This window comes from Tubulanus polymorphus, chromosome 1, assembly GCF_964204645.1.
Source record: "Tubulanus polymorphus chromosome 1, tnTubPoly1.2, whole genome shotgun sequence".
In the NCBI taxonomy this organism is placed as follows: Eukaryota; Metazoa; Nemertea; class Palaeonemertea; order Tubulaniformes; family Tubulanidae; genus Tubulanus; species Tubulanus polymorphus.
The window spans coordinates 24,587,428-24,603,210 of NC_134025.1; the positions used below are offsets into that span (position 1 = coordinate 24,587,428).

Consider the following 15,783-nt stretch of genomic DNA (forward strand, 5'->3'; position numbering starts at 1 on the left):
TCTACAGAACGTTTGGAAATATTAATTACTGGGTGATGAATTTTTGACAACTAAATCTGAAGCTTGTTAGATTATGGTGAGTATTTAGAATATCGTAAAGTATAGTTCATTTGTTCAAGTTCGACAAGTTTTTAAGAATAAATCAAAAGGCTTTACTGCTACTTGAATGAGCGAGAATGGGAAGGAATGAGAGTGACAAGTCACCAACAACAAGAAAGAAGTGTCAGTCAGCAGTGAGTCAGTTGGACATGGCACAGAATCAGAAGAGAGTCAGTAGTTAGTGACTGAGTGACAATCTACCTGACTTCAAACCTAACCCCAACATGGCCATATGTTTCTGCCGCCACTGCCTTTTTCACACATTTGATTCCTCTAGCCTATAATGAATATCTATTTCTACATTTAAACGAACGTTGTTGGGCACCCTTAAATGTAGCTCATTCGAGTTCGAATTTTCTTCCTTTGTGATTGATGTAAAGCCGAGCTGTAGGTCTCAAAATGAACAGAACCACAATGCCAAAAGAAAGTGAAACAAGAATTTACATTGACAGATTATCTACTAAATAGTTCTTGTGGAAATGATATATGTCTTTATAGAAGAGAAGTGGTTGGCTTGACATCTACATAAACATCCATCAAGGAATCTACAATAAGAACACAGTCAAGGAATCGCAGTGCAAGTTATGGTGCTTGCAGTCGCCAGCTTTTCATCATATATGCTGACACCTGTTATTTGTTAGTAAATAATCTATTGAAAACAATTACACGACATTCTGTATGAAATTACGCGCCAGGAAGATGACGATGCCGGCTCTATTATGGTTTTAGAGGGGCGGCCAACCCATCCATTTTAACATCCACCCCTCAGCCACCCCTTATAAAATATCTGCTGCCCATACCGGAGTGGATGTCAATATTCTATCAATGCTGATAATTGCTTTGAAATACATTGGGCTATTATGAAAAATACGAGATTACACCAAAATTGAGCTCAATTTTCTGTATTTTTGGGGGGATTGAAAGCCTTGCCACTTCAGTAATCACAATGCCACTCGCTGAATGCAGCCCCTTTAAAATACTACTGTATGAAGAACGCTATTACGTCATTTTGTCAAAATACCGACAATAGTTGTGAGATTCCTTAAGATTATCTTTTAATCTTTCAGTATTGTGAAAAATGAATTTATAATCAATGTTTTCAGTTCAACTGCCAATCCATTCTGATCATTTTAAGACCTATTTCAGGTAGGCCTTATGTCTCTGAAACTGACTGAGCTCGGGCACCCGGCATCAGTTCAAACGTTGAAACAGACATAAGCATCAGTTTCTTTTGAATATTCAGTTTATTGGTAAAACTAGCTCATTTAAGTAAGACACATTTCTTCTAATTAATGCAATCCTGCTAAAATTTATTAGAAAGTAGATATTTTGCCTATACAGCATTATTCTAGTAAATAATGCTATTTTACTGCGTATGATCACATAGGCTGTAGTTTAGATTTGTAGTTTACACTAGAAGTTTCAATATGCTTTCACATAAAACCAATTATTTAAATCATTTGAAGGTTTTCATCGAATGAACTTCTAATGTTATGAACGTCCAGTTCTTGTTATTTTTTTGTTTGTCAGTAATGTTTGAAGAGTTAGTGAAAACGCCCTTGTCTTTCTCAGATTCGCGTAGTCAATCGACGACCGTGATGTAGGCGTTTATTCATTATGCATGAAATCAATTGAATAGTTAATTGCTCTGGTCTTAGTCGTCGGTTGATGATTTTTGATTGCTTCTCTGTATCATAGCAGACTGAGTGTCTCCGTTCTCCGCTGCTTAAGCGCTTTCACTAAATTGGGATCAATAAGCATTTTACTTCGAATCATCAGAGTTACTCGACTTCTGCGAGTTGTATTCGCTCTACTGAAATCTCTCCGACATCGTTACATCTGAGTACGATGCGTGCATTGCTGGAAAATAATTGAATTTGCGTTAAGCGTGTTTTTTTCCGCATAGTAGATGTTATTACTAGGCTGTTGCGCAGAGGGATTATTTGTAGGTACAGTTCTCCAGCTAGTTTATTGATTGCGGATTAATTGCACGGTAACAGTAACATCATCTGATGGGTTGTTGGTACTTGGTGTAATGTATTTATGTTTTCACCGTGTTTGCATTAGTCTTATACTATGACTCTTTTAGCATACAGATCCCTGGATGAATCGATGGAAATTGTAGGTCAGAAAATCCTGTTCATTAGGATTCATTGATGTTTTTATGTTATTAATGTACCGATTTGATTTTTATACAAAAGTTATCAGCTAGTTATCAATAAATGGATGCCATATTCGATTACATTACACAGTAAATATACGTAAAGTGTAAGGTGGCGTTATGTACTGAAGCATCAAGAACTTGAAATTGTGCCATCAATAGTCATCTGATATCTTATCTCTGTATATTGTATTTTCCATAGGCCTTTAGTGAGATAATGCATACTTGTATGTAACGAAGTACAGAAGGAGAGATGGGAGCCAATGTATCATACCCCGACAAACAGGGCTCGTCTGGTTCGAGAGGGTCCGGCTATTACGGATTTAACGTCCACGCGAAGGACGGCGCCGAAAACGTCGTCGCCCGAGAAAAGAAAAAGAAAACGTCGAAGTTCGCGACGTTGCGCAAAAAACTGAACCGAGTGAGACGTCACAGTCGATCGTACGACCACGCCAAGGCTATCCGCGAATTCACGTCGAATTGGAGCATTCGCGAACTGCACGCGTTAGTCGAAGAGTACGAGGCGAGTATCGCGTTGAAAGAGTTGACGATTCTATCGAATCTAGCCCGTCCGTCTGCCAATTCGCTTAAACAGGACTTATCGAATTTATACGACTACAAGTTTTGTACCGATCTCGATTTGATATATCGCGGCGCGTGTTTCCCGGTGCACCGGGCGATTTTATCGGCGCGTTGTCCGTATTTCCGACATTTGCTGCGGCGTTTTCCAACGTACGGCGCTCAAGTTCCCGTCGACATCAAGACGCATGGCGTCGACGTCAATCTGTTTTCGGCGTTGTTGCGTTATTTGTACACAGGCGAATTCAACCAGGAAGAGTCGCACTACGAAAATCTCGACATACTCGTGCAAATCGGCGAGGAGTTCGGAACGCCGAATTTACTCGAACACGACCTGCGACGATTGCTCGAAACCGGCGAATATTGTGATACCGTGTTGCTTTTCTCGTCCGACGGCGACCACCACCCGGACCCGGTCCTGTCGGACTGTACGGACGCGTGCGGCGACGCGTGTAGCCCGCCGCACGTCGGGCGTTTAGAGCTACACTGTCATAAAGCGTTGTTAGCTGCGCGGTCGCCGTTTTTCCGAAGTCTTCTGATGCGTCGCGCTCGCGCCGGTGAACATATCGCCGAGCACATTCTACGGACGCCTACTCGTATTATCCTCGACGAGTCAGTCATTCCAAGGAAGTACGCGAGGGTTTTGTTGAACGCCATTTATTTAGACACCGTGGATTTATCTTGTATCCTGAAAAGCAGCGTAAGCGCGTGTAGCCTGAGCGAGGTGCAAGCGATGGTGTCCGGCAAGGGGAACATGACTCCGGCTGATGAAGCTATGGAAATCTTCCAAATCGGGCAATTTCTCGATTTCCCAGTATTATCACAAGGTGAGTTCTTCGATATTAAACGCTACTCGTTTAGAATACCAGATAGTGTCCAAAGGAACCACTTGCAGCGCCACTGGTTGTCATTACTTTATTGATAATGCAAGTAGACAGGAATACCGGTAGATATGATATATTTTATTGTAGGCCTATACTGGGACCAGTTCTATGGTCATGAGTTCTTCAACCAAAGCTTGCTCAAATTGTCCATTTCTGAAGTCTTTCTGAGTCCAGTTCCACAATTGCAATATAGAGTTATCTCCATAATTGAAATTAATTTCAAAAAGTCAAACTTTGGATCCTGTCTGCCGGTCCAATAATCGTTTATCGTGGATTTATCACTTATGGGATCTTTTCCATTTCCCATTAGTGAGGGCCACAGACATTTACCAGCCATGTACCACTTCATTCCTCTAGTAAGAAAGTCATTTTAGAAATCTAGGTTGTCAACTATAATATAATATTTATTGAAACATTGATAACATGTATGTAAGAACTGTACAGATTTTTTCGTTGTAAGCATTATTTTGCCTTGCAAGCAGCATGTCACAGGAGGTTATTTACAATGGCTCGAATTTAATTGATTAATAAAATATTACATAAAAATTGTATAATAATCATATTTCTATGTACAGTTTATAGCAAGATATGATAAAACAGTAATATTTGGCACAGTACAGAAACTATCGGTATATTTTTTGGCACATATGATATGAGACAGACATTTTTGAGCATATTGTTTAGATGAAATTTTCTCATTATTTTCTTTAAAATGGTTGTTGACAAAAGTTGTCAGTAGCATCTAGTTCAAAGTTTCTTTCACAATCAAGTGAAGCGATTTTGGAAAATTTTCATCTATCCGATTCAAATGCTGAAAATGATGAGTAATTTTTAGAATCAAAAGAATGAATCGTAATTGCGTCAAGAAGTTATTATTTACGATTCGGTTTTAGTGATTTGGCACCGCGGAATGACCTCAGGCAAAGTTTGACAAGCGCGTAAAAACCTAGAAATAACACGACTATACTCGCCAATATAACGGTGAAAACATCGAGTAAAAGAATTTGATACCAGGACAAGTTTGAAGCGGGCATACTTAAATGATCGGAACCGTGTTTCATGACATGTTCGACCCAATAGGCCGCCTCTTCCCTCGGACTGACGCGGCGGTCTTTGAAGATGGCCGAAGCTCGTCGGATGGCTTGTCGATTAACGTCGCCATAAACAACCGTTTCAATGTTGCTGTAAAGTTCGTACGAGCTGAATCTTTGTATGTCCATCTTGACGCCGAATTTCTTATGCTCCATTCGTTCGGCGTTGAACGGCTGTTCAGCTGTCATCGGGAAACCGATCATAGGTACTCCGTGATAGAGGGCTTCGTACTGTCCATTATTACCGCAATGAGTGATGAACAGTTTAGTGTTTGGATGTCCGAGTAGATCGTTCTGCGGGATCCACGCTCTAACGAATACGTTATCGGGTAGGGTGACGTTTTCCATGCTGCCGAGATGTTTCCAGATAACGCGCTGCCGTAGGTTTTTGAAAGCGTCCGCGATCTTCTGAAGCACGTCGACCGGCATGTGAGAAATGGTCGTACCGAAAGATACGATGATGAGTCCGTCGGTGGCGCCATCTGCGAATTCGGCGAGATCATTCGGTAATTTGCGCGCGGGATGCGTAAGTAGGCCACCGACGTAGAACACGTTCGGCATTTTGATCTTAGGGTAGTCGAGAATGTTATCGAGATCGATGAGCCACATTTTCGACTTGCTCGCCAAATCTTCCAGCGACTCGTACGGTCGTTCAGGCGTGTACTTCAAATAGCGTTTGTCGTCGGTGAAGAAGTTGAATATCGTCAGCCCGGTCGCCGTCATCAGCGTGTTTTTGACGCGTTGCAGCAGGTTCATATCGTCGTGTAGTTGAGAGTGTCGAATCGGCGCGATCGACGGCAACAGCATGATGTTCGACACGTAGGGCATCGGCACGGCCGTGATACCGCTGTACGGTATACGCAACCGATGCGGTATCACGAACAGGCAATTCGTGACCACGGACGCGCCGACGATCGCAAAGTCCACGCGACGATTCGCGATCTCCGCGTACAGGCTCTGCTTGCTGAGAATGTCGTCGCATTGTCGCTCGGAGAACTGTGTGATGAATTTGATCTTGGCGATCAGCGACGACGTCATGTACGCGTCGGTCGAACGTTTCCGGAACATCGTATCGTGAAACGGATCGACGGCGTTCGACGATTCGTAGTAGATGAAGCTGATTCCCGATGTCGTGACTATCAGCGGTGGTTTCGTGACGGATTTCAGCACCATGTAGACGGTATGACCGTTCTTCACGAGCTGCTCGCCTACGGTCGCCAACTCTAAAATATGACTTGGCACGTTCGGCGGTAGGAGTAAAATTTTCTTGGCGTCGATGACCGCGTTGATCAACGTCGCCAACAGCGCTAACGAAACAATCAACATGGTACGTCTCGGAGATCTGAAAAAATACGAATCGAGAAATTCTCGTTGAATTGATGATGTCAAAGGATGACGGGCAGTTCACGAATTGTGAAGCTTTTCTTCAATTGTCTTTTGTGGAAAAACTGTTTTAATCGTTTCACTCTTAAGCGGAAAGGTTGTTTAAAGTTTACTATGATGATGGTAGTTCATTAATCGGTTGATACTCCGCGTGTTCGAGTTCATATTTCGGTGATTTTCATATTTCGATGTTATAAATGTGAGCGAGTTAATTATGTATCGTCGAGTCGAGGTTACCGGTAGGTCAGGTAGATGTGAAATTCATTTTTAAACCAGCGCCGAAATTCGAAATATCCAAGTATATACGCTAAATCAAAACATAGATAGCGGTTTTTTAAACGCGCAGGTGACACAGAGTTCAGGTTTATAGGTGTAAAGTTGACAGAGGCATGTCCGGTTGGTGTTTTTAATTCAGATATCAGTTATTTTGTCCATATTTCCCATGCAACAATGCATGGATATAATAAGTAACAAAATAAGCTTTATATTCGGCAGTCGCTTTTAAAGTGAAATTTACGTCATTCGTGCGGGAGCTGTTTTTCAATTAGGCCTATAGTTACTTTTGAAAAGTTATTTTTGCACCCCAATTTACTTCTATTCACTCGGCAATCATTTCTATTCTTCTGAATTTGATTGAAGAGCTCATCAGAATGAAGTAATTTCTAAACCGCTTTTCGAAGCCTTCGTCAATCATAAGTTTGAAGAAAAAATGTCCGTCTGTGTTCGATTTACGTTTAAGAAAAAATCACGGAGAAAAAGTTACGGTAAACTTATAATGAATATCTTTAGAAGTCGCGTCTACAACGTAGCTCATAGTTGTTGGCGCTGGTGTAATTTGTGAAAAATATTGATTAGTGATGTTGATTTAATTCAATTAGTAAATGTATTGTAGCTGTTCAGCAATTCGTGAATTTATAAATTGCTGGTGGAAAATTTCTAATTAAAAAAAACCTTTTCGAGAAAAAGATTTTTGAACCTCGACACTATATTTCGTTCTTCGGAAGAAAACATTGAAAAGAAAAGACTTTTAGAAGAAGTTATCTTAGAATTAATCGTATGGATTTGAAAATAATAGATTTGATTAATTAAATACATGATGAAATTGTTGATTGATAAAATTCTTTGCGCTCACCTTTAGTCTAGTTAATCACAGTGTTGTATCAAGTAAAAAAGTTCCCGACGTGTGACATGGAATTAGTTCATTCGATCAATGGTTTCCCGGGTGCAGTTGGAGTCGTTTTATGAAAGGTCTGCGCATGGGGGCGGCCGCGTCGAGATAGATTCTTGTTTCGTCGTTAAGTTACATTTTTGATCGGGTTCTTGAAAAAGGGAGAAAAAAATTCGCGCTAAATGTGAAAGTTCGCGTTCGTATTCGGCGAGGTCGGCGGTCGAGAGCTGATTGGGTTAGATTATTTTGCCTTCCATTTTCGTGTCACGCCAAATTAAAAATAGACATTTTCGAGTTGATCGCGTTCTAGAAATTTTTTTTCAAATCGAACCGCGTTCAAAGATCACGCCCAGGCCTCGCCGTATTGTTTTTATGCGCGCTTAATTTACGGCTTAATTTAATAAATCGGACGTACTCGAGTAGAAACAATCACGGAAATTTTCCCGTTCGGGTTCAAATTAATGTTATTAAAAAGAAATCACTTCAGACATTGTGTTAAATGACGTACGACCAGTCGTAAAGGTTTTTAAAACGACGAGAACATGCGCCGAGTTCACGCAAGGTTCACTTACATAATTATAGTCTCGGTCGTTGAATAGGACATGTAATACTTTCATACAATCTAGTTGTTAACGTACAGAAAATATCGGTGTCATAGCGGCCTAATTTCGGCGAAGGAATTCCGCGTATTCACATTTTACTGAGGGTTTTGTGCAGTTCTCAGGGTTACCGAACCACGCCTGTCGTGCATTAAGGTGACCTCTCTTAAAAAAAAAAACGGCGTTAAAAAGAATCAGCCAGGGTAGTCGATGTGCTGTAAGCTTTTTAGCTAATTGAAGAGACCGGGATAATGATATCGGATTTTTAATGGTCGTTCATTTGATCGCTGAAGTTCTATAGCCCTAGAGCCCTAGTTGGCAGTGTTCCAGGGATTAGATGGCCTAATTTTTGTAAAAGAGTGGGCGTACCCTAATATTGATGAAATAATATTATTGAATGATTGTGGAATGATTTTAAATAAATGTTGTTGGAGATCTTCTTGTGTTATTGCAAATATTAACCCTTTCCAGGTCTGAGCACCATTTGTGAAGTAATGAAGAGCCTCAATACCACCTACATTACAAGTCATCAGAGTTCCTAAATAATTTTATAGCTATTTCACATGTTTTGCCTTTTCTTTCAGGATGTGAAGACATCATTGTCGACAATTTGTGCGTTGAAAATCTTCCATCGACCTTAGCTTGGAGCCAGGAACCGCACGGTTCCGACTGGGTGCACAGGCAAACTTTTCATTATTTACGCGAAGAATTCACGCAGGTAGCTCATTCCCAGATGCTCCAAGAGCTTAGTAAAGAATATCTGATCGCAGCCATCCAGTCGGACTATCTACAAGTAAGTAGTTGGTCGTATGCAAAGACATTGAACCTCTTCATTGTTCCATAAGGACTCAAATTTGGGGCAACAGCCCATGTGTTAAGTATCTTGAGAATCCGAACAATATCTAAACATCTTCTGAAAGCATTCTGTGTCTCTAGTGATGTCACTGATAACTGTTTGACAATAGCTGCTGTAAAGGTCATAAGAGAGTCATCGTGAAAACAGACATTATAAGTGTCACAATTCTCAGTACTGTGTCAAGTATATACACCAGGGCGTTTATAGATACCGGTATAAATTCGCATTCCATTAAAAGTCTTTATCTTCAACGCGCGCGATATAGCTTCCCAAAAATAGCACGTTCGAGTTAAGGTTCAAATTTTATGAAATTTACATGGAAGTAAATAAAGCTGAAATCGGAGTCGGTTCTTTTAATGATATCCATGTACTTTCGGTGAATGGGGTTGAAATGGAATTCACGTGTAATTTTTCATAAATTCTAAAGCAACCCAGTTATTTATAATTGAAGAACGTTTAAAAATAGCTGGCGGTCATATAGGGGATGTTTGTATAGCTATAGATAGTTCTAAGTTGAATTGAGACAACCTCTTGGTCCCATTTTTAGATGAATTGGAAAGGTTTTGAACACTTATTTCCCATATCTATTGAATTATATAGAAAACAGTCGAACAAATGGCAGATTAGAAAATTTAACCTTTAATGATTTCCTGGAATTGAAATCGAAAGTTAATCTTTTAACGTGACTGACTGACTCAAAAGATAAGTCTTGAAATCGACTGCAGTGTGTACACAATTTGATACTCTACTTATCAAGATTATTCTAAACTGTTGAATTCATTGGATAACAACTTTACTCAGCTGCAGCCCCTCACAAGAACATTTTATTTGTAGATCAGAAACCTGGTGTTTGAAAAAAAACAGTAGGTTGAGTCGAGTGTGTTGAACATTCAAATGTTTTTCCTTCAAGTACAGGTGTACGTCTGCTATGTGCAGAGCAGGTTGATGATAGAACATTAGAGTAATTTGAATGCATAAGAAGTAGACATTTTTGTGTAGTTGTTGAATTGGTTAATCTATGAAATACTAGTTTCTTAGCTCAGGGTATTGAAACTTAAAATCTAGGTTACAGAGCTCTCAAACTTTTCTTCGCAAGCGAGTTATGGTTTTGAATCTGTCCATTAATTTGGCAACACTCACGGACAAATTCATATGATCTTTGATCTTGAGGAATAGGTGTACGGATGAAAGATGATGGTGACTCTCGGTGATAGTTGTTGTAAACTATGAAATACTAGTTTCTTAGCTTAGGGTATTAAAACTTAAAGCCTAGCGCACATCGGCACTGCGATTGGAGACAACTAGTTGCAAGGCAGTTTTCGGCGCATGAGAGGAACTGGCTGGATACTATCAGTTGCTTGAATGTGTCGATGTGAGCGAGCTTACGATTGGTAAGCGTCGATCTATCTCCAGTTCCAGCCAGTTGCCCATGTTCTACTTTTGAGCAACTGGTTGTACTCAGTCGCAGTCATATCCGTCGATGTGCGCGCTCTGGATCTCGACGATCGACACACGCCATGCACTTGCTGCAACTGACCGGTTGTAACTAGATTCCGATGTGCGCGGGGTAATCGTTCGGTAGCAACTAGTTGTCTCCAATCGCAGTGTCGATGTGCGCTAGGCTTAAGATTTAGGATACAAAGCGCAAACTTTTCTTCGAAGCGATTTATGGTTTTGAATCTGTCCATTAATTTTGGCAAAACTCACCAATTCATATGATATAAGATATGATCTTTGATCCTGAAGAATAGGTGTGCGGATGAAAGATGATGGTGACTCTTGGTGATGAGTCATATCTTTCATATTTGCTACCACTTCAACCACTCATTCATTACCACTTACAAAGCACTTTCGATAAATCATGGCTTTTTCGCGTACATGTATCAATAATGATCTTCTGACGCGAATGTAGTAGAGATCTTTTTCTTTAGCTACTACGAGTACTTTCCGTTATGTTTGTTGTTGTGGTTTATCGGATGATATGATGAGCAGTTATCCAGTTTACAGTTCAAACCACTCTATTATCTCTTTCCTCTCATGATCTGACTGTGAGCGAGCGCTGATGAACGAGCTTTCGGCTCCATGCAGTCTGCGAAGGCAGATTAAGCGCGACAGTAATTTAAAAGCTGCTTAACGTCATGGGGACTGTATACAGGGTCTCTCAGCTCACGTTAACCTTGAATTTCGTATGAATGCGAGCAGATCTGATTCTCATTAGAAGTCATCAAGAGACAATTTCATTTGAATAACTCCTGATTATTTGAATTTGAAGGTCTGTAGTACTCTACAGCGTGATCAAATAGTGAATTACCGGATAGACTTGCTATCTTCTTAAATAAGATGAATATAACCAGAAGTTCAAGTTCATTTATTTCATAGAAAAGAACATACAACATAATAATATTTACAATTACAGAATTTAAAAAAGTGTGATTTTTTAATAAAATTGATTGTTCTTCATTCGTATTTTTTAACTGAGTTTATATTTTCTGTTCTGTCATTACAGGCGTCTGAAGCAGAAGTTTTGTGTGCTGTGATAAAATGGGGTGAACACCAGCTGATGAAGAGAATGGAGGAGAGAGGTATGTATTTTGACTGTCCCCCATTTAGCGGTTCATTTGTAAATAAGTTCAAATGACACTGTTTACATATTATTTCAGAACCGAACATCTTAAGTCATACTGCGCACAGCGTCAGCAAAAAAGGCATCAAGAAACGCGACCTCAGCGATACGGAGTTACGCGACATCTTGGAATGTTTGCTGCCGTACGTCAGAACGAACCACATCATTCCGCATAATCACGACGTGTTCACGAGTTCGATCAAACGAGGATTGATCAGCGTGCCGCCGACTCACATGCTCGGCGATCACGAGGAGAAATCGAATCGTGTGAACTCCTGGGTGCAAGGCAAAAACAACGGCATGTACGTGAAACCGCGCCTGTTTCAACCGTACTATGAGGAAGTTAAGGTATGTTTTATCTACTCAGTACTTGAATGGTCCCATTAGCCGCGATCACATGGAGACGATTTGGCCCGGGCCAAATTGGCACGGATCAGGCTCTGGTCAAATTTGGCCCGTGCCTAACTAGAGAGCGCGTTCACACGTAAACCATTCACTCGATACTAAACAATGCTCAAACAAAGAGAAGTGGATCATTTTCGGTGCCAGTTGCAATTCAAACGCAATCATTTGTCTGGTGCTATAATTTGGCTCGGGCCTGGTCCGACGTTTTTGGTCGGGTCAAATTTGGCACCCGTGTGAACAGTTGTTCCGGGCCAAATTTGGCACGATCACCCGAGCATTTTTGGCCCGGGCCAAATTTGGCATATAAAGCTGTTCAAAAAAGCTGTATAAAGCTGTTCAAAATCGAGTTGTACTTAAATGCGGTTTTGGACAAAATGATTTGTTTTGGGAATTCCAATATCAAAATCACGTTTAATACATGTAAAATTATAGATTATAGATATAGATTAAAGATATTTCGTTTAGACTCACACAACCCCTTTAGATTCCTGTGGGTTGAATTTTATTCAGAACAGCAAATTGTAGTGTTAGTATACCGGCCCTATGCTGGAGTTGTTAATCAATCTGGTTTCAAGTCTTCATGGATTTCTTTAGTGAATGCCATCAATACAGATATCAAATAACTAAGGGTTAATGTAATAATAAGTTTGTTCATTTGATTAATTAGAAATCATTTAATTGTTAACAGGCACTTTTGGAAGAACAGTTATCTCAGGTAACTGACAGCGATGTCATTCGACTGCGTACTGTCCACATGTCCTCTATACCAGATACATTGTACATGGTTGATGATCCACAGACAAATCAGCCATTCATACCGTCCACTGCCACCGTAGATATCATTGCTGGAACTATATTAGGTAATTTTCTGGACACTTTGATTGCAAGTTAGTTCTATGTATATTAAATTCATTTCAATCATTAGCAAACGTTTTTGATTCCAATTTCATTTTATTGTATCTCAGGTTTTAAATTGTGCATCAGTTGCTTCAAAGCAATCAGAATCGATCTTTTAGTTGAGGCTAGCATTTGAATGTCTGTTTTTTTGTGTCTAGTTCCAGATCAAGAAACAATTCAAGCGATGCTCCGTCGTGAAAGTGAACTTCACCGCACAAAATTAGTCCATAGAGCGTACGCGTTGCCCTGTTCAGACAGACGAGGCATCAGTCATCAAGTGCAACTACGTGTTGTGCGCGAATTCGGCCTACCCGACTCAACCATCGAGCTATTTCAAACTGGACAGCTTTACTCGTCGGATAATGAGCATAATAAAGAGGGTAGACGTAAAAGGATTAGTCCACCATCTGGAGTCCGACCACGCGTCAACCAGCAGCGCATGTTCCGTCGTAGTCCGCCAACACCCGTCTCCCCTCCCCGACCGGCTAGACTGTTCCGCGAAGTACCACCCCTTCCGCCAACGTACGGACCGTGTCCGCCTTCACCAGCAGACGCCTATAGCCCGGTGGAGGTAAGCTAAAAATCACCTGTACTTTAATGTGTAAAATGCATTACAGGTGGCAGCACTTCCTATACGTTGTCAGGCCCAGTAAGTCTCTTGAAGGTAAATGTGTGTTTTGTTTATATTTGTAGAAGGAATCTGTGTGCAGTGAGAGCGCATTGAGTGATACTATGCCCGACATTGCTATGGCGACCGGTGGCATGAGCGCGTTCAGCTTGCAGGACATGCCTTCGAACAATAGCCCGGATAATTTGGAATTGGATCTCGGTGACGGTGGTGGGTCACATCAAGGCGGCATGATGTATATATAATTAAGCATGTTATTATATATATATATACTGTAGATATCCGAACAGCTGTAAGATTATTGCAGACCTGACTACAACTACTATTTGAGAGTAGTGTCTACTCTTTTTAAGACATCAACTATTCCCAAAAATATCAAAATACTCTCAGAATCAGAATAACTTCTAGTTAGTTTCTAAATGAAACCACTATCTTTTATTCCAAATTATTCTCATTTTTGGTGAAAACTTCTACAATTAGAGATTTTAAGTCTGGTCTGATATTGTAGATCGAACTTTGAATAACGAGGAAGAACTTGATATCGCGTTATTTGAAATTCGACAACTTATCTAAATGTTCATTGTTCCCAGGGCTTTTATGAGCTTACGAAGACATTGTCGATTAAACTATGTGCCTTACATGTGCCACGTGATGATGTCGCAACGTCCGATGAATGACAATTCATAATTAGTACCAAATATAAATAAAACAACTCGTATCTATTTGTCTGTGATCCTTTTACGTATGATTTTAGCAAAGCTGATCGACTGTAAAGTCTGATGATTTGTGTATATATCGCTAACGAATCGTGCGCACGAAGATTGTAAATTAATGTTGATCAAATGAAAATGATACATACGTGTACTAATATATAAATATCAATGTAACAATAATGGCATTGGAATGTCTGGCTCCCTGTATGTACAACTGTCTTGAAAGGGATTTGAAATTATGTAAAAATGTATGATAACTTATTTTCGGTCTTGATCACATTATCTTGCTTTGACCGATTTGAATGGTAATTCATATACCAGGGGCCAATTGCATAGTCGTGGCTTAGACTTACGACCAGTCTAAGACCAACTCAGTTCTATAGCCAATCTAACAACTTAAGACCAATCTTAATATTTAAGACCAATTTTGTACTTAAGTCACGACTGTGCAACTGGCCCCAGATGAACAACCGTCTGCCATGCCGTATCAGGCATATGTAAACTGTATAGAAAAAATGTTATTGTGGGCCAAATTATATATGATGATATCGTGCTTTATTTGTTATATGTATGTTTTTACACCAGCTTACGCTTATTGAATTATATTGAGAGAAACTGACCCGTAGTTGTAATAGAATGAAGGGATTATTGAAGTTTAAAACAGGTAGAATATTCTGTAGAATTTTAATGTAATACCTATGTTGTATATAATACTGACTATTGCTACACTATAAGGGAGATTGTCTGTCTACTACCTCCTTAAAACAGGCTCATGGTTAACTGGAAAAATACCTCACGCTTTAGTATTTTAGGATCTTTCCAACTACACGCCTTACAACTTATGTTCCGATAGTTTTTGCTAATACATGTACCCGGTATCTGGTATATGTTTTTGGAGAAATAATCATGATTGTAATTCCAGCCACATTGACTGTGCATTGGTAGTACAGAATTTTAGAAAGAAAGTTCGAGATATTTGATATAAATGCAGTTCAATATTGTCCATATATTGATGATTTTTTCTGTTTTAGTTGTTTATGACCTTAATTGATGCTTTCAAATTTTCTTGTGAAGTCTAACAATTTGGCTCATTCTGTTTGAACTTATGACCCATTATTTTGCTTTGCTTTTCGTATTGCGCTGGCCATGCAATGCTGATTGTCTAAGAAAATCTGGTAGAGCTTTAATTTTACAAGAAGGAATTGAATTGTAAGCAAATAGGTCCTACAGACCAAAATATCTGGATTAGATACTTGACTTATTACATAATTTTGTGGATTTGTAGCAAGAAAATACAGATTTTCTTATGTAGGAAAAATTAAATTAGTAGATTTAGATAAAATAATGTGACCAGGGTCTGGTTTCATGGTAAAGTACAGGCTTAATGACAGTTAAGTTTTAATTGTTATCCTCATCGAAAACATGAAGAAACCATCAGCAATTAAACTAAAAATTTGAGTTTAACTTTTTTGTGAAACTGGGCCTTAGGGATAATATACGATGAATTTACATAAAATTATCATAAGATTTATTATATCAGATTTATGTATATCAGGATTAAGTTAATTTCATATTCCACGAATTGATATCTATTGAAATATTAAGATAAATGCTTCATTTTTAGAATCCATAAAAAATGAGTATATGTAAAATGTGTTATTTTTGTATATCAAATGCTTATTTCCGTGTTTTTTACG

At 39.5% G+C, this 15,783-nt stretch overlaps 2 protein-coding genes across 2 annotated transcripts; one reads left to right on the forward strand and one right to left on the reverse strand.

Moving 5' to 3' along the window:
- Nucleotides 1-4: 4 nt before the first annotated feature.
- LOC141914929 (BTB/POZ domain-containing protein 7-like) lies at nt 5-15,769 on the forward strand. Its single transcript, XM_074806276.1, has 8 exons — nt 5-76; nt 2,463-3,666; nt 8,549-8,757; nt 11,327-11,402; nt 11,481-11,791; nt 12,537-12,708; nt 12,904-13,316; nt 13,439-15,769. The coding sequence occupies exons 2-8, from the start codon at nt 2,514-2,516 to the stop codon at nt 13,616-13,618; spliced, it is 2,514 nt and encodes an 837-aa protein (XP_074662377.1). The 5' UTR covers nt 5-76; nt 2,463-2,513; the 3' UTR covers nt 13,619-15,769.
- LOC141915229 (UDP-glucuronosyltransferase 2B17-like) lies at nt 4,596-7,446 on the reverse strand. Its single transcript, XM_074806693.1, has 2 exons — nt 7,330-7,446; nt 4,596-6,156 (listed from the first exon to the last, which is right to left on the reverse strand). The coding sequence occupies exon 2, from the start codon at nt 6,138-6,140 to the stop codon at nt 4,596-4,598; it is 1,545 nt and encodes a 514-aa protein (XP_074662794.1). The 5' UTR covers nt 6,141-6,156; nt 7,330-7,446.
- Nucleotides 15,770-15,783: the final 14 nt, after the last annotated feature.